The 18,667-nt window shown below is 44.6% G+C and overlaps 1 protein-coding gene across 2 annotated transcripts in view; it reads right to left on the minus strand.

Annotated features, from left to right (window-relative positions):
* The window catches only part of LOC126537131 (uncharacterized), a 62,614-nt gene that overhangs the window by 10,837 nt on the left and 33,110 nt on the right, over window positions 1–18,667 (minus strand). For both annotated transcript variants that reach the window (XM_055073734.2, XM_050184288.3), the window contains exon 10: window positions 17,414–17,647. In XM_055073734.2, the coding sequence (XP_054929709.2) occupies window positions 17,414–17,647 (234 nt within the window). The remainder of the gene's footprint in view (window positions 1–17,413; window positions 17,648–18,667) is intronic.

Consider the following 18,667-nt stretch of genomic DNA (forward strand, 5'->3'; position numbering starts at 1 on the left):
GCATGGGCAAACTTTGAAAATCAGCAAGAAGATAATGTAGTTATTTCGTGACACCTTGGCATTGCCGCATAGCGTTCCGACTAGGGCTGGGCATTGATTGAAGACTGAAACCCGATGATTGGAACATAAAATTCAATGAATTGGTGTATCTGTGTATCGAATCTGTGTATCTACACACGTAAGGCAATAATATCAAAACTGATTATGTTTGTATATAAACTTCAAAGAAAACATGCTATCTGAATCAACATTCGCCCGTAATGTGACTGTAGTGGCACCTTGCTTGAATGACTATATATAAAGCATATCAAACTCACTCAAATGCAATCATAAGTCTAGCTGCAATGAGAGTATTGCCTTGTCCCATTGGCCCTAAGTGCAGCGCTCACAAGTGGCTTCTGTGGCAACAAACATGCAGGCGCTGCCTTAGTTGGAAAATTTTAGCTCATTATAATTGTGGTTACTGTATCAATAGGCTATTCAAAAGATTAAACAATAAATCATCGAGCCCTAATTATGACTTGACCTTTTTTCGATGGCTAATCTAGCTCTTTTGCTGAAGCTCTCAGTTGAGAGTCTAAACTCCTGACTAACGTGGCCTAAACCTCTGGCTGACATGCATGTGCCAGTACTGCACTCCTCCCTAAATGAATGAACAAAAGCCTATATTTAGCAGTGAACAAAGCGACTTGGGGTGCACACAGTTGTCTGTCCTCACCTCAAGTTGTGCCATTCAGTGTTTGAGATGCTGTACCAACAAAGCCAATTCTAAACACATTCAAAAGCTTATCTTATCGGGATATCTGCAATGGGTACATCTTCCAGTAGCCCATATGCTGCATGGGGACATTGGGACATTAAACCTCATAATTCATGTTTTTATGCTTTTTTTTGTGTTCTTGCACTGTATTAGCCTTTCTTTCACCCTTTTGCAAAAATGATTAAGAGCATACATAAATCCACACCAAACACGCAAATCGAAGCCACCATGCCTTGAATTGCAAATACAAACCAATATTTAAAAAAATATTGCAGAAACCATTGGATTGTTAACCTAAGCGAATAGCTCGAACGAACACGTGAGAGCCAGCTAGAGAGGGAGAGGGAGTGAGAGAGTGAAAGAGCAAACAAATGTTTTCCTTCGTGAATTCAACTACCTACTACAGACCATTGACGTACTGCTACCAACCTACCACAAAGACAGCCAAAAGAGCCAAAGAAAGCTGCCATTGATGCATGCAATCACGAAATCAGCGGGGACAATGAAAAAATTCATTTCTGAGGCAATTTTGTCGCAGTAAAGTGAGATAGCACAAACAGGGAATTCACTTAAATTTGATTAATTCTAGACTACACGAATCCCACAGATGAGATGAATATATATATATACATATAGAAAACTATCAGTCATAGCTCTCGTAGTATAGCCCTCTGGGCCGTTTCCTTTTTTTTTCTTTCGAAAGTAGTCCTATTAGGGTTATTATAATTACACGAAGGTATTTCGCCCTCGTCAGCAGCAGTCCTTGAGATAGTTATTCTGGCGGCTAGCTTCCCACGCTATGCGTGCCGCCATCGCACCTGGTTAAGCTTCTCCTAGACGCTAGAGTTATACTATGTCCGCGCAACCTTGAGCGATCGGAAGGCGCGTTTTCCCCTCTTGGCCGGCGGGGACGGGAGGCTTTGTTCCGGCCGCAAAGCCCTCCACGTCTCAGTGAGGTGCCTGGTGGTGGTCTCGTACGGACGATGCCCTCTCGGTGAGCGCAAATTTCCCCTCATTTTTTAAGAGGTTCAATACTTACAAGCATTTGTCTCGCAAACCATATTTATTTCAAGGAAATTTTCCACGTCTCAATAATTTATCTCGTCGTATTCGAGAGCTGATTGCCGTGTTATAGTTTGTTAACGAAGCTTTCCCTCAAGTCTAAATATTTCAAGGCAATTTGTCGGGTGCGTACCATGGCCACGTACGCTTATATCGCCTTCCGTTTCTCTACCACGAGTGCGCTTCAAAACCACGGCGCTGCAATTTTGCTTCGGAGACTTTCCTTTCCTTCCTTCTTCGCCTCCCTTAAACTGGCTCTCTCAACTACTACACGCAGAGACAAAGCAACAGCGCACGCATTAGATCCCATAGATGAGATAAATATTTACATTATTATTAGGGTTATAATTATATTCGAGTGCTGATTGCCGTGCTATCGTTTGTTAACGAAGCTTTCCCTCAAGTCTAAATATTTTAAGGCGGTTTGTCGTGTGCGTATCATTGCCACGCACTCTTATATCGCCTTCCGTTTCTCTACCACGGTTGCGCTTTAAAACCACGGCGCTGCAATTTTGCTTCAGAGACTTTCCTTTCCTTCCTTTTTCTCCGCCCTTAAACTGGCTCTCTTAACTACTACACGCAGAGACAAAGCAACAGCGCGCGCATTAGATCCCATAGATGAGATGAATATTTACAATTATTATTAGGGTTAAAATTATATTCGAGTGCTGATTGCTGTGCTATCGTTTGTTACCGAAGCTTTCCCTCGTCTAAATATTTTAAGGCAGTTTGTCGTGTGCGTATCATGGCCACGCACGCTTATATCGCCTTCCGTTTCTCTACCACGGGTGCGCTTTAAAACTACGGCGCTGCAGTTCTTGCTTTCCTTTCCTTCCTTCTTCTCTGCCCTTAAACTGGCTCTCTTAACTACTACAAGCAGAGACAAAGCAACAGCGCGCGCATGCGATCCCATAGGTGAGATGAATATATATATATACATATAGAAAACTATCAGTCATAGCTCTCGTAGTATAGCCCTCTGGGTCGTTTCCTTTTTTTTTTCTTTCGAAAGTAGTCCTATTAGGGTTATTATAATTACACGAAGGTATTTCGCCCTCGTCAGCAGCAGTCCTTGAGAAATTATTCTGGCGCCTAGCTTCCCACGCTATGCGTGCCGCCATCGCACCTGGTTAAGCTTGTCCTAGACGCTAGAGTTATACTATGTCCGCGCAACCTTGAGCGATCGGAAAGCGCGTTTTCCCCTCTTGGCCGGCGGGGACGGGAGGCTTTGTTCCGGCCGCAAAGCCCTCCACGTCTCAGTAAGGTGCCTGGTGGTGGTCTCGTACGGACGATGCCCTCTCGGTGAGCGCAAGTTTCCCCTCATCTTTTAAGAGGTTCAATACTTACAAGCATTTGTCTCGCAAACCATATTTATTTCAAGGAAATTTTCCACGTCTCAGTAATTTCTCTCGTCGTATTCGAGTGCTGATTGCCGTGTTATAGTTTGTTAATGAAGCTTTCCCTCAAGTCTAAATATTTTAAGGCAGTTTTCCTAGTCTCTAAAGCCGCTCGAGTTCGCTCTTCTCCTCGGGCAGCCATTTTTCCAAGAAAGTATGCTTTCCAACCACTCGGAATCAGCAAAAACCGACTATCGCGGACAACATGAGTCCCTTTCCACGTAAGTGTGAGGCTCGGAACAGGAGCTGTGGCGCTTGAAAATAGCCTGGGGCCTGACGAACCAACCGACTGAGCTATCTTTCCGGGCAACATCGAAGGGTCACGAGCTCAAATCACCTGTTATGTTCCTTTTTTTCCCCCTTTTTCTTTCTTTTTTTCTTTCTTTCTTTCTTTCTTTTTAATGTCTTTTCCTTTATTTTATCACTGTACGGGAACCCTCCTAAAATAAAAAAAAGAAAGATATATATCTTCAATTATGTATGGCCTCACATGTGCAGGTCATAAATACCAGGTTCTCTAGCCGAGTGCCATCCGTGCGGTATAACCGAGCTCAGATTGGTCCACCTTGACTGATCAAATAGGGCACCACTGTATATTAAATGAGGCGTACAACTCCTGCGGGACCCGCCGTGGTTACTCAGTGGCTATGGTGTTAGACTGCTGAGCACGAGGTCGCGGGATCGGATCCCGGCCACGGCGCCCGCATTTCGATGGGGGCGAAATGCGAAAACACCCGTGTACTTAGATTTAGGTGCACGTTAAAGAACCCCAGGTGGTCAAAATTTCCGGAGTCCTCCACTACGGCGTGCCTCATAATCAGAAAGTGGTTTTGTCACGTAAAATCCCACAATTTAATTTTTAAATTTAACTCCTGCGGGGACGGTAGAGTACCTGCCTCCCGTACAAGAGGACCGTGATTCAAATCCCGGGCCGCACAATTCTCCACCGGAAAATACCAGAAAAAAACAACAACAACCGTGTGTTGAGAAAATTGCACAAACAGGCCTGGAGTGCGGCCTGATCCCGGTGACCAGAACCGGTAATGCACTCTCTCACCAGAGCAGGATTGGCCACCCTGGAGCAGTACTTGGCCACAACCTCCTATATGAACACAACAATCAAACCCCGGCCCTCAGTCCCCAGCAGCTGCGAAGCAACTGACCACGGCGGCGGTCAGACCTGCGACGCTGCAGAGGGTGCTAAGAATCCCTGACTCCGGACAGGCCGCCATTGGAATATGAACCTGGCAACGTTTAACGCTAGAACTTTATCTAGTGAGGCGAGTCTAGCAGTGCTATTGGAGGAATTAGAGGGCAGTAAATGGGATATAATAGGGCTCAGTGAAGTTAGGAGGCCAAAAGAAGCATATACAGTGCTAAAAAGCGGGCACGTCCTGTGCTACCGGGGCTTAGCAGAGAGACGAGAACTAGGAGTCGGATTCCTGATTAATAAGAACATAGCTGGTAACATACAGGAATTCTATAGCATTAACGAGAGGGTGGCATGTCTTGTTGTGAAACTTAATAAGAGGTACAAAATGAAGGTTGTACAGGTCTACGCCCCTACATCTAGTCATGATGACCAGGAAGTCGAAAGCTTCTATGAAGACGTGGAATCGGCGATGGGTAAAGTCAAAACAAGATACAGTATACTGATGGGCGATTTCAATGCCAGGGTAGGCAAGAAGAAGGCCGGAGACAAGTCAGTGGGGGAATATGGCATAGGCTCTAGGAATAGCAGAGGAGAGTTATTAGTAGAGTTTGCAGAACAGAATAATATGCGGATAATGAATACCTTTTTCCGCAAGCGGGTTAGCTGAAAGTGGACGTGGAGGAGCCCGAATGGGAGACTAGAAATGAAATCGACTTTATACTCTGCACGAACCCTGGCATCATACAAGATGTAGACGTGCTCGGCAAGGTGCGCTGCAGTGACCATAGGATGGTAAGAACTCGAATTAGCCTTGACTTGAGGAGCGAACAGAAGAAACTGGTACATAAGAAACCAATCAATGAGTTAGCGGTAAGAGGGAAACTAGAGGAATTCCGGATCAAGCTACAGAACAGGTATTCGGCTTTAACCCAGGAAGAGGACCATAGTGTTGAAGCAATGAACGACAATCTTATGGGCATCATTAAGGAGTGCGCAATAGAAGTCGGTGGTAACGCCGTTAAACAGGAAACCAGTAAGCTATCGCAGGAGACGAAAGATCTGATCAAGAAACGCCAATGTATGAAAGCCTCTAACCCTACAGCTAGAATAGAACTGGCAGAACTTTCTAAGTTAATCAACAAGCGTAAGACAGCGGACATAAGGAACTATAATATGGATAGAATTGAACAGGCTCTCAGGAACGGAGGAAGCCTAAAAGCAGTAAGGAAGAAACTAGGAATAGGCAAGAATCAGATGTGTGCGTTAAGAGACAAAGCCGGCAATATCGTTACTAATATGGATGAGATAGTTCAAGTGGCTGAAGAGTTTTATAGAGATTTATACAGTACCAGTAACACCCACGACGATAAGGTGAGAGAGAATAGTCTAGAGGAACTTGAAATCCCACAAGTAACACCGGAAGAGGTAAAGAATGCCTTGGGAGCTATGCAAAGGGGGAAGGCAGCTGGGGAGGATCAGGTAACAGCAAATTTGTTGAAGGATGGTGGGAACCCTGTCCTAGAAAGGTTGGCCGCCCTATATACACAATGCCTCATGACCTCGAACGTACCGGAATCTTGGAAGAACGCTAACATAATCCTAATCCATAAGAAAGGGGACGCCAAAGACTTGAAAAATTATAGACCGATCAGCTTACTGTCCGTTGCCTACAAAGTATTTACTAAGGTAATCGCAAATAGAATCAGGAATACCTTAGACTTCTGTCAACCAAAGGACCAGGCAGGATTCCGTAAAGGCTACTCAACAATAGACCATATTCACACTATCAATCAGGTGATAGAGAAATGTGCGGAATATAACCAACCCTTATATATAGCCTTCATTGATTACGAAAAAGCATTTGATTCAGTCGAAACCTCAGCAGTCATGAAGGCACTACGGAATCAGGGTGTAGATGAGCCATATGTAAAGATACTGGAAGCTATCTATAGCGGTTCCACAGCCACCGTAATCCTCCACAAAGAAAGCAACAAAATCCCAATAAAGAAAGGCGTCAGACAGGGAGATACGATATCTCCAATGCTATTCACAGCATATTTACAGGAGGTATTCAGAGACCTAGAGTGGGAAGAATTGGGGATAAAAGTTGATGGAGAATACCTTAGCAACTTGCGATTCGCTGATGATATTGCCTTGCTTAGTAACTTAGGAGACCAATTGCAATGCATGCTCACTGACCTGGAGAGGCAAAGCAGAAGGGTGGGTCTGAAAATTAATCTACAGAAAACTAAAGTAATGTTTAACAGTCTCGGAGGAGAACAGCAGTTTACGATAGGTAGCGAGGCACTGGAAGTGGTAAGGGAATACATCTACTTAGGGCAGGTAGTGACCACGGATCCGGATCATGAGACTGAAATAACCAGAAGAATAAGAATGGGCTGGGGTGCGTTTGGCAGGCATCCTCAAATCATGAACAGCAGGTTGCCACTATCCCTCAAGAGGAAAGTGTATAACAGCTGTGTCTTACCAGTACTCACCTACGGGGCAGAAACCTGGAGGCTTATGAAAAGGGTTCTGCTGAAATTGAGGACGACACAACGAGCCATGGAAAGAAGAATGATAGGTGTAACGTTAAGGGATAAGAAAAGAGCAGATTGGGTGAGGGAATAAACGCGGGTAAATGACATCTTAGTTGAAATCAAGAAAAAGAAATGGGCATGGGCCGGACATGTAATGAGGAGGGAAGATAACCGATGGTCATTAAGGGTTATGGACTGGATTCCAAGGGAAGGGAAGCGTAGTAGGGGGCGGCAGAAAGTTAGGTGGGCGGATGACATTAAGATGTTTGCAGGGACAACATGGCCACAATTAGTACATGACCGGGGTAGTTGGAGAAGTATGGGAGAGGCCTTTGCCCTGCAGTGGGCGTAACTAGGCTGATGATGATGATGATGACACTAGAAATGTCCCCTGGGCTAAAAGCTGCCATTAGCAGCTTGACTGGACCCAGGAGGTGTTGTACATGGCAGTGCGATAACAGGTAGTACTTTGTAACGTACGTGATTAATGATAAACACAGTTCAAAACCTACTAAAACGATGACCAAAGTTAAACAAGATCAATTTGAAAATCTTTTTTTTTATATATAAGCCTCTTGACAGGTTAATTGACATGTAATATAGAAGCAAACATTCAAGCATATGTGATAAGATCATGAAAAAAATCAAAGGCGGTCGTTCAATCAGCATCGTTATACATGAATATATATATATATATATATATATATAAGTTAACAAAATACATCTTCAATTCCTTGCTAGGCAAATGAGTAGTGTGAACATAACTATTAAGGTTTTTGGCAAATAGTGTTCAATGGACTACAATTCGTATTCTGTGCAAAAGCATGGTACAGACTAAGGATCAGGGTTTCTGAAGTGTACTGATATTTCATAGTGCTGCAGGGTTGCAATTGATGTAAGCCAATTTCTTAACTCTTCTGCAAAATAAAGTGTATGTAAAACATAGTATTCATAGTATCGATCTACCTATACAACTTAGCACAGTCGAACTTCGATATATCGAACAGCACTGTGATCGCGAAATAGTTCGATATGGGCAGAATTCGATATATAAAATAAAGTTAAAAATCGTCAAAAACTTATGCAAATTAATCAATGAACCAAGGGTGCGATCGGGGACTGTTGTTCAGAGCGTACGTTCGGTTGCGCCATGCGCAATTGGCCTAGGCGGCGCCGACTTCGTCTGCTGGGAGTGCGCAGTCGATTGCGCCGCACGCAATTAGCATAGACCGCACCAACTTTGTCAGCAGCGCGAAGTCGGCGTGGTCTAGGCCAATCGCGTGCGGCGTAACTGAACGCACGCTCCGAAGAAGGATCCCTATCGCGCCCCCAATCATGGCGCAGTAAACACTCACTTGAAGCCTCACAAAAAGTATTTATTTATTTGGATGAAAGCACTGCATCAGTGTAGCCTGCTACTCATTGGCAGCCACGTGCTTAAACCTGGAGTCCTCAACATAGTCTGAATGACCCACAAGCGATAGGCCGGTGCCCTCTATCCACCTTTTGCGACGCTGAACTGCGCATGCGCAGTGCCCTAGCGGCTGAGTACTGAATCAATTTGACAGGCGCATGGCCGGACTCGACTCTCTCCTCCAAGTGAGTGGAGTCTGTCCGTGACAGGCACTGCACATGTCAGTGAAATAGGGTGCCAGCCGTTTCTCTTAGACTCTTACAGACCGGCACATATCTGTGTCTTACTGTTCTACACAATTTACCCCGACGTATGTGGCGTCGATGCCTGCCCGTCCTGCGGGCAGACCTCCACTCTAGCACGCATGCTCTGGGAGTGCGGGTCGAGGTACTCCAAGTTCAGCAAGGAGGAGTGGGACTCGCTTCTGCGCAGCCCTGCTCTAGACAAGCAAATCCTGGCTATCCAGCATGCCCGTGACCGGGCCGGTGGGCTAGATCTGCCAGTCCCTACATGGGACTAGCCAGGTGCGCGCCGAGTTTGCGTCCTTGCCGGACCTCCAATAAAGCTCTTTCACTCACTTGTCAGCCTTGCCATTCTTGCTACAGCACGCATGGAACGCCTTTCGAACATTATTGCCATTGAAATTTGGCGTGACGCCAATGTCGTGTCTCGTTTACGGCTGCACCTCCCATGACCATCCCAGCAGGACAATGAGAATTTTCCGATTTCCATCGGTAAAACGCAATAGACAGCGCTGTGAAGCCTGGATTAGGGTTGTGAAGTGGCAAGATGAGCAAGGGCATCCATGGCAGCAGTTAGCAGCATTTAGACTGTGCGGGAAGCACTTTGTGACAGGTATGTATTGGCATATGCAGTTTACCTCTCTGTTTTTGTCATTACTGACTCATACGAATAATCTCTACAAAGACACAAATGTATGTTTGAGCTAGCAAAACAAATTATCTCCGAGCTCGTGCGACCTGGTTGAGTGAAACGAGAAGTGCTTTTTTTTTTCTGTCGTCTGTGTGTTTGCCGGTAGAACACTGTTATTTTGCAACTTCCCACCATGTACACTTGCAGCTTTATAAACACTCAGCGAAGGCTCGTGATGTCGGCGTAGCTATCTGTCAGAGCCAAGGTCACCTGCACTACTGGGGTGACGTGGGAAACAGCGTGCACTGTCGAAGTAGATGATAGTGCTAGTTAGCAATCGTTGCTAGTTGTCGTTTCGTCATTCTTGTCGGCATTAAGTAAAGTAATATTTAATTGCACAAGACTTTTATGTTCGTTTAGCAAATCGGGATGTAGTATAGTACAGTATGTACTAAGGCTCATTTTCCTGTGTGGCATCTTCTGGAGTTGAGTGGCGCGTCTTATTGTGTAACTGACACATTTCAGGGGCGCCTTTGTTGTTGCCCAGACATCTGGACTTCATACCGACGCTGTTTGTGTACATGAACTAATTCAAAAAAAGGACGCGGTTGACCGCCACGTTCGTACCGCGGCACGTTCTAAGAGGAGGACAGGTGCCCCACAAACAGGAAGTATTATCTATTTTGGTCATTCTGACCATTTTTTTGCATTTTTGTAGATGTACACACACTTTATGTGGGTAAATAACCTATGCAACTTGACGTTCTGTTGGCCTCCCCACTGCCTTTGTATGTGTGTACGCCTAGCACTACACTCTAAAAAATGCCACGCTTAATCGCACATTAAGTTGTAAGTTTAAGCGTGACGCGCATGTAAATGAGGCAGAGATGACATTTCAAGCACCATGTGACCGAAAATAAGCATGACATGCCTTCATGTAAGCGTGAGGGCAAAACTGCCTGCCATGGTTCTGTCTTGTGCGAGCGTGAGCCAAGCGTACGCATGAGAAATGCAAATCACACGCTTAACATACTGCGAAGCGCTCGCGCGGGAACTCTCCATCACGCTTAACATATCCAAATAGGGGATCCGTGATATATCACATTATCTGCACGAAGCGTGGGCGAGGAAGAATAATGCTCTGCGTCTTCTCACTGCCCTGCAGGGAATGCGAAACTTTTCTTGGGGAGGCTGAAGGAGAGTGTTTTGAAGGCCGTGCTCAGCCATTTTCGGTGTGGATCTTCCGGTGGACTGCCACGAGCAACGTTCGTTCATTGCAGCACAGAGCTTCCGTTCTAATTGTCAGAGTTGGTGTATATCGCCATGTTTACTTTTACAGACATTCAGGGCGTACAATGCGGGTGGTGTATGCATACATTGTGCACTGTGCCGAGTTTACGAGAGAGAATCCACCACGGTCTGACGGCTCCAGAACAGCCTTTCCATATGGATAATGGATACATCGCGGTCCCTCACCTGCTATTCATGAACGATTCAAATATAGAGCTAAGAACACTAGTTATGGTTCGCTTTTTTTTAAACAGCGGCTAACTGCCAACTTGTCATTATTTCAGGCATGTGCTTGTATGATGTGTTGTGCAATATTTGCATAATGGTACACTTATTGGAAAGTGAGAACCTTTTACACGAGCAGTAGCAGTGATCGAAATTGAGAGCAGTCAGCCTCGTGATTTTTTAACAAGTTTTAACACCGGGCTGTTGAAGTCCTCTGAATTGTTCAGTTTATTGAGCTGAAGTACTAAATTCCCACGGTTTCTGTTTTTATTTTATGTTCACCAGCTCACCATTCTCTGTGTGCCCGCTGCCATTTCTCCTCGGGCAAGGGTGGCGAGCTGGGAGTTGCCACTCTGCATTTTGCACCGTGCTTTTTCTCATGATTTAGAACTATGTTAGTGGTGCATCAATGTGGTATGTGTATGCTGTGTGGTTGCTGCATATGCTGCTCATAGTGTACCGGTGCTTATAAAGTGAAAGTTCATAATCTTGTGAGCTACTTGTTGACTGACAGTAACCAGCATCTCTGAAGCGCTGCATGCAAGGTTGCAACCACACGTGCTACTTAATTTGCAACCTCAATAGCACGCTGAATTAGGATATCTATCTAGCGTAGTGTAGCTTCGCATATTTTACATTTCAGGCTTTGGAGAGAGGAAGTGTGACTGTGGATTGATAAAGGGAAAATCAGACATCCACCCGTTCGTAGCAACTGCTACAAAGGATTGGGTGGATGCCTGATTTTCCCTTTATCAATTACTTCTCTCCACCTTGCAGGTTTCCGCAGAACTACTACGTCAAGTGTGACTGTGTTCAGTGAACATGAGTGTACTCTGCCCGTTGCAGCTCTTGATTTCCAGCTGCAAACGCATCTATGCCCGCAGTGAGATTTCACGTGCGAGAAGCTCACATAGAATGTCATTCTTGTCAAAATTTCCATCTCCATTGGGTTGGGAGTTAAGCGTAACTACATTTTTCTAGCTCATCTTTGCTGAGGTAGTAAGAGGTTTTATCGAAAACGTTGCCAGTTGTGTTCGAATTTTTAACTTTATTTTTATGATGAGCATGGTGGAATAAAATCAGTTACAGCTATGTGTTTTACCTAAATGCGTCTTGCACATTGTTCTTTTTTTTAGGTCACATTTAAAAGATAATAAAGGTTTGAATGTAGGACTGATGAAAGTGAACAAAAATTGAAAAAGTTCCTTCTGATCGTATCAAAAATACTGAAATTTTCTGAGCCTTCATACGTGGCTTTAGAAGCGTGCTTGCAACCCAGGCTTGCAATGCATGCTCTCATTACTGTGGTCATTTGACCACATTGTCCCTATTGCGTACTTCTAAAACCTTCCAAACTGCAACACTTTAAGAGCAGTCAGTAGGAGAAATGTCAGAAGTCAAATCAGTGTTAAAGCAGTGAAAAAGCAAGCGGTCTTCGTTACCACATTTAGTCTAAAAGAAACATGTTTTAACCTCTAAAGTATTATACTTTGGGCATTAAGACATCTTTATTCTTTATTTTTCAGGTCACGCTAAGTAACCATATAGGGCCATGCATAGTCTGGGGGGGGGGGGGGGGGAACAAGGCTTTTCACCTGTGCCTGTGAGCAGGAAAGCAATGAGATCAGTGACGACACACCCCTTGAAAAGGCACTAGTGATGTGCCTATGCTTTTATGGTATACAATATGTAACATATCCGACGGCATATGGCCAATTTTAGTGCAACCAACTTAAAGCCAAGAACAAGCCAAGAAATATTATGGGTGCAAACAAGATTAAGGGATTTGTTCACTGCGTTGCGCATTTAAATCAAACTCATATAAAGACTTTCTCAGCTATCTGAAAACGCTTTAAATCTGTATGTTTTGTTTTTAGGATCAATGTTTCATAATGTCATATTTTCTCGGAATGAATGTTATGAATGAAATATTTACCCCAGGAAGAAATATGTGTAATACTTTTTTGCTGCTTAGCATATTCATTTTTCTTAGAGAAAGAGGCCAGAGAAAAAGAATTTGATCAAGTATTTTGGACCAACAATCAGAGAAAGAGTGCAATAGCATGATGATTTTAATGTGGGATATTCTGTCCTGACGTCCCTATCCAACACAAGGCTTGCTAACTTTGAATGCGCGACGCTGCGGAGCACGGTTGAGAGGGCATTCATTCTTTTAGTACAAAGAGATACCGAGGGGCTTTTTACATTTTACATTCCTTGGCGTCATTGAAATGTGCCAGGGCTTGTGAAGAGGGGTTGCTGATCACTCCTTGCAGGCGTAATCGGTAAGCATGAATAATATCGTGCTTAGATTAAGCATACAAGAAAACTGCAAACGCACGCTTAGATAAGCATGGATTTTTTTAGAGTTTATGGCACACCATAAAGCAAGACATGCAGTGGTGAAATGTGACATTCGCCCTAAGGACTACACCTCATACCTTGTTTGAGTCATGCGTTTTTGTGCATGACCGCACAGTTTTATTACTTTTTCACTTTACGCCACAGGTGCAGCGGTTTCATGTCAAGGAGCTTGTAAAGCATTGTCGATGCTTTTCTTCCAGCTGTTCATCATGCTGAAGAAACCTCCGGGTACAAAGCATTCACCAGCGGGCTCCATGGCTAGCTTACGATGACAAAATATGACAGCGCTTACACGTTGTCTCACGTGGGGCGGCGGTCGCGGCGTGCAGCGGCGCCTGCCAAATTGTTTCTCATGGCCCTCGCACGATGGCGCCACAATGCATTGCAAAAGGCGGATTGCGCCACAGTAGTGGCGTAGAAGGGCCAAAGCAGCTACAGCCTCAGTTGAAGTCAGGAACGGGGCAACATCAGCGCTTGCAGGATCAACCTCGGCAGCGTCTTCGTTTGGCTGCTACTTCTGGTGCGATCTCCACATCCGTCAATCTAAGCATATTGAAACACTGTCAATAACCAAGTGGCGTCTGCAAATTAAGGCGTCTATGAGTCAGCCCAGGGAGTGCGCACTGTCGCGCGCCTTTGCGGATGCAAAACGCCAGTTCTCACGAGGCGCGGCAGGCGCAGAGCGCGGCACCGAGGAGCAGCCAGGGCGACAAATGCAATGCGTCGCTGATGTTGTCGAACTTGGGTCGAACTAGCCACAGCCGCAGCGTTTGTACGCTGCTACATTCAAATGACACCCTCAGCGTGATCGATGTGGTCCGTAGCAGTAGGGAACACCCATCGTGCCACCGCTACCTTCAAGGGTGTCGTGGGAAAGCTCACCACTTGTCAACAGAGCACAAGTGGTCTGCCTTGGCGGAGTTCGATATATCCATTTTGCATTTGACCCCGTTCGAAACAAAAAATTTTAAATGTATGTGATTTGTTAGGTGATATAAAAAATGTTTGATTTACACAATAATTTTATATATTCATGTTCGGTATATCGATGTTTGACTGTATTTATGTGACAAAGTTGTCTTCAATTGGGGATCGGTATATTACTTATGTGGCGGAGAAGTGCCTTTTGTAATGTAATTATTTTATTCATGTTGGTTTGTGCTGCAGCCCCCGATACTAAACTACAATAACTACTTTGGGAAGTGAAGAATGCATCATAAACTTGTAGCTTGGTTTTTACCGGCATGAGAGCTCTATAAGCCAGCACCCCAGCTACTGGGGAGAACTTACAGCGAAGTTGATTAAAATGAGCATCACAACTCATATGACATGAAAAATTATACCAAGTATCTTATGTTCATTAACTAGCTCAATATTTTTATCTAAATAAGTTATTGAGTGTTCTAGTTTAATAGTTTATTCTTGCTCTAAAATAAACAGCTTTCGTCTTAGCACAATTAATTCTGCTAACGCACTGCCACCCAAAACCTTACTGTCAAAATTTTGTTGGCCTACGTTGGTGGGCCTTGCTCGAGGCTAGAGAACCGCATTTCTGACATTGCAAATTGTGCCCTGTGCGTCACCGATAAGTTACGCAGATACGATCACTTTTGCAAGATTTTATGTAATTGAGCAGTAGACACATCGATGTCTACGAACAACAGTGTTATGGATGAAGATTTGCCCTATGAGGCCATATTCACAGTCAATTGCGTTCACAGATACGATCACTTTCATGAGATTTTGCGTAACTTGGCAATGGACATATCGATGTCTACAGGCTACAGCGTTGATACGATAACTTTTGCGAGATTCTGAGCAACTCACTGGAAGTGTCAGTGTCTGTTGGTGACAGCGTTCATACGATCAAATCACCTTATCAAGATTTCGGACGGGCTGGCCTCTACGAGTAATAGCGTTTCTCCAGCGCACGCTGTCACCTGTACACACCAAAGCATCTTATGTAACGTTATGCAAAACCTTGCAAAAGTGATCGTAGTCATGAAAGCTACGAGCGGAGAATACATCGAACCTGTCGGGTGGTACCGAAACAAGGTACGATAACAGGGGACATGTAAACTTGGATGTCCATCACAGCTGGAGGCATGGCAGCCCACCTCAGTAGGAAGTGGATTTGATGGTTCTTACAAGACTTTATTTTCTCCGGCAGATTATGCACAGCACATGGTATGCAAAAAACTGTCGTCCTATGTCAGTAAATGTTGATGTCCATCAGTGCCATTTGATAGGGGCGATCAAAAAGCAAGATGGCAGCCATGATATGCTTCCGGTGCTAGCGATCGCTTACTGTGCTTTGTTGTTTTGTACAGTGCAGTCCACTTATAACAATATCAAGAATAATGGAAATCCTCATCGCCATATCCAGACTGCCATAAAAAAAGAAAGGAGAAAGGAAAAAAGAAGAACAACAAGGATAAGGGAGAACTACCAAACACATATTTTACTACCAAACATGCCTTCAAGGCTCCGGAACCAAATTTGTCACTTAAGCTAAAAACAGACATTGTACAAAGCTGGCAGCAAAAAAGAAAATGCTTATTTATAAAACAGTGTCGAGTGTTAGGCATGCTGAAATAGTCAGAAATATGCACTTGCTTGTACGGAAGTTTCAGATTCATAACCGCAGTGTGCATCGCGTCAAGCTGCTGCATGAACACTGGTGCTAATAATTTAGCTTACATGAAATCAATGAGGGACTTGAAAGAGGTCAGTGTCAAAGACAAGCCATTGTCAATCCATGGTCACTGCTGCTGCTGCTGTTGCCTCTGTCGCACAACGCCGCCGTCTGTCGTGATAACGATCTCCCCGTCAGACACCTCTTCACAGTGAAGAATGAGGTAGCACTATCTGTACTCAGAAACTCTTCCATCGAAGCACCCACCGCCTGTTTCGTCGACGGTAGCGACTTGCTCAAAAAGCTCAGTCATGCCAGTGGCTTCCACCACGACTACCATGGGGGTTTCTTGCCCTGGTGCTCAAAGCCTGCCTTTCTTGTTGATCGGCATACCCCCTGGTTGCAGCCATCATGATTGCGGTGCTCCTGTGTGAGCTCATATTTTTTTCAAGTCCTGACAAATTTGTAGCTTTGTCTCAAGCGACACAGCTTTGCACTTTGTTGGCACCATATTCTACTAACTGGGCTGTCCACTGCTTCGGGGCTGCTTCCGCGCCACATTTCCGCACTCGTTGAGGAAGTGTAGAAAGGGCAGACGCCGCTTCGTTTTTAAGTCGAAAGCCTTAGATAGCTCATGGGTTGAAAAATCCGCTGCCCAGCATTATGGCACCAAAAATCAAGCGAACCAACTTGGAAGCATGGGTGAATCGGTCATATCTCCAAGTTGGATTTTAATTGACATCCTGAAGGTCATGTGTCGAGCCCACCCCCTTTGGTGTTGATGAAAATGAAGTTAATTGAGGCACAGTTAATTAAGATGAAGCTAACTAGGGCAATTGAACGAACATCACATGAATAAGAACAAATTTAATTAAGGCACAGTTTATTAAGGTGGAGTTAATTAGGGTACTAAGACCCACAACCTTTGGCGAGAGAAAACAATTGGAAACAACAACACATTTGAATGAAAATGTCAAGTAATGTAATGAATGTCTCATGAGCGCACATGCCTTTTTTTGTCTTCATCCTCTTTAGTGTATGCTAAAGTGACTGTCAAATTTATTTGCTTTTTTTTCCCTCTCTCTCTTCATGCATAGAGCACGATCTTGGGCAACATGGAAGTGAAGCGCCTGGCGCCATCTTATGGCGCGCTCTGCCAACTCACGATGCTCTCCATGGCTTTTGAAATTGGCGTGCGGTGGGATGCACTGCGAAGTAACGGTAGTAGATACGAACTTTCATAGGCAAAGTTTTCTCCCCACCTCGGAATCGTTCATTTAAGAGGAACTTAGCAATGCAAATGTCGCTATCATTCTGCATGGAAAACGCCATACAGAAGGCAAAATTTTGATTGTTGTATCTAATATGCAATATAATATACCGTTATATAAGCCTTTGATTTTCTCATAGCCCTCATGCATAAGCAGACAGTCTTAAGTCAACTCATCGTTACAACCGATATACTGTTATATATAGCATCATTATAAGTAGACTGCACTGTAAGCGAAAATGGCGGCAGGCTCTCAAGCGTGCTTCAACAGTATTTTAATGCAATTTAAGTGGAGAGAAAATGCATTTGAGCACTTTTTGCACTCTGTTAGCATTACACGGGTGATGGCAAATTTCACTGATACGGAATTGCAGATAGATAAGCAATGTACAGAATCCTATGGGCATAAAAACAAAAACAAAAGACTGACCGGAAAGTGAAAGCCCGTTCGCACTGTGTGCATGAGAAGGGGTAGCGCCCTGTGTGAGTGGCCCGGTGCTGGCGGAACTGCAGGGCACTGTAAGTGGCAAAAGAACAATCGGAGCAGCGCAAGTGCCGCACGCGCGTCATGGCGTCCAGCTCCTCACGCGTCAGCTCCTGCTCATGCACCACCGCCATGTGGGTCTGCTGCTTGCGCTCGTTTGGGAACTTGTGGCCACACAGTCTGCGAAAAGAATGGAGCCAACAGGAAATCAGGGTGTGCTGAAGACGCACGCACCACACCAGAACCTGGTCTAAGGTGTTGCACTGGGCAACACAAGATTAAACTTATGGGGCCACATTATGTAAAGGTGCACTTCATTTTTCCATCTTTTCATCCTTCATTACTGGGATTGGCCATTTGAGAAGCCAGATGATGATAAACAAGAAGTTACATTACAAAATTGTAGGAGTATGCGAATACTCTAATATTTGATTTTGAATTGACTAGTGAATATTCGAATGATTCATTCACGAATATAGCTGAACTTCGTTGATACATTCCCGTTATGTGCATTTTCTCAGCACCAATGCTTGCAATCGAGAACACAAGAAATTACCCAACAGAGTTACGCTCATTTTTTTAACGGTTAATACGTTCCCGAAAAACACGATTTTTTGGACCAATGTTCAGTACATTGCAAAATTGCGATCGTACCATACGTTTTCCGACCGCTAGATCCCATGTAAACAAGAAAATGCACGAGGTATAGAGTACAGTATATAGCTACCCGATGCAGCAGCTTCACCGCAATACTCGCCCGCCCATCTCACGTGAAAATGCCGGTGCGCATGCAGTTTCTCATTTCAGTACCAGCAAATCATCTTCGGGGCCATCACACGCGGCATTCACAGCTATCACCAACAATCCTATTGCGATAAGTATCTTCGCGTATCTGTTTCAAGTGTGGTGCTGTCAGAAGCACAGCACACACTTTTAATAGGCAATAACTGAAACACACTGCCGTTCCCTGCAGCAGACTGCGATCGCATATGTTTTCTGGCCGTTTGATCCCATGTGAACAATAAAAGACACGAGGTGCACATGATTGAGAACAGTACGTAGCCGCCCGTCTGGCGTGAAAACGACGGCGCGCATGCTTTTATATTCCGGTACCAGCAAATCTCCACCCGGGTTGTTGCACGCCGCGCCGCATTCACAGCCATCACCGCCCATCCAATTGCGACAAACATCGTCACCTAT

Source organism: Dermacentor andersoni, chromosome 4, assembly GCF_023375885.2.
Source record: "Dermacentor andersoni chromosome 4, qqDerAnde1_hic_scaffold, whole genome shotgun sequence".
In the NCBI taxonomy this organism is placed as follows: domain Eukaryota; kingdom Metazoa; phylum Arthropoda; class Arachnida; order Ixodida; family Ixodidae; genus Dermacentor; species Dermacentor andersoni.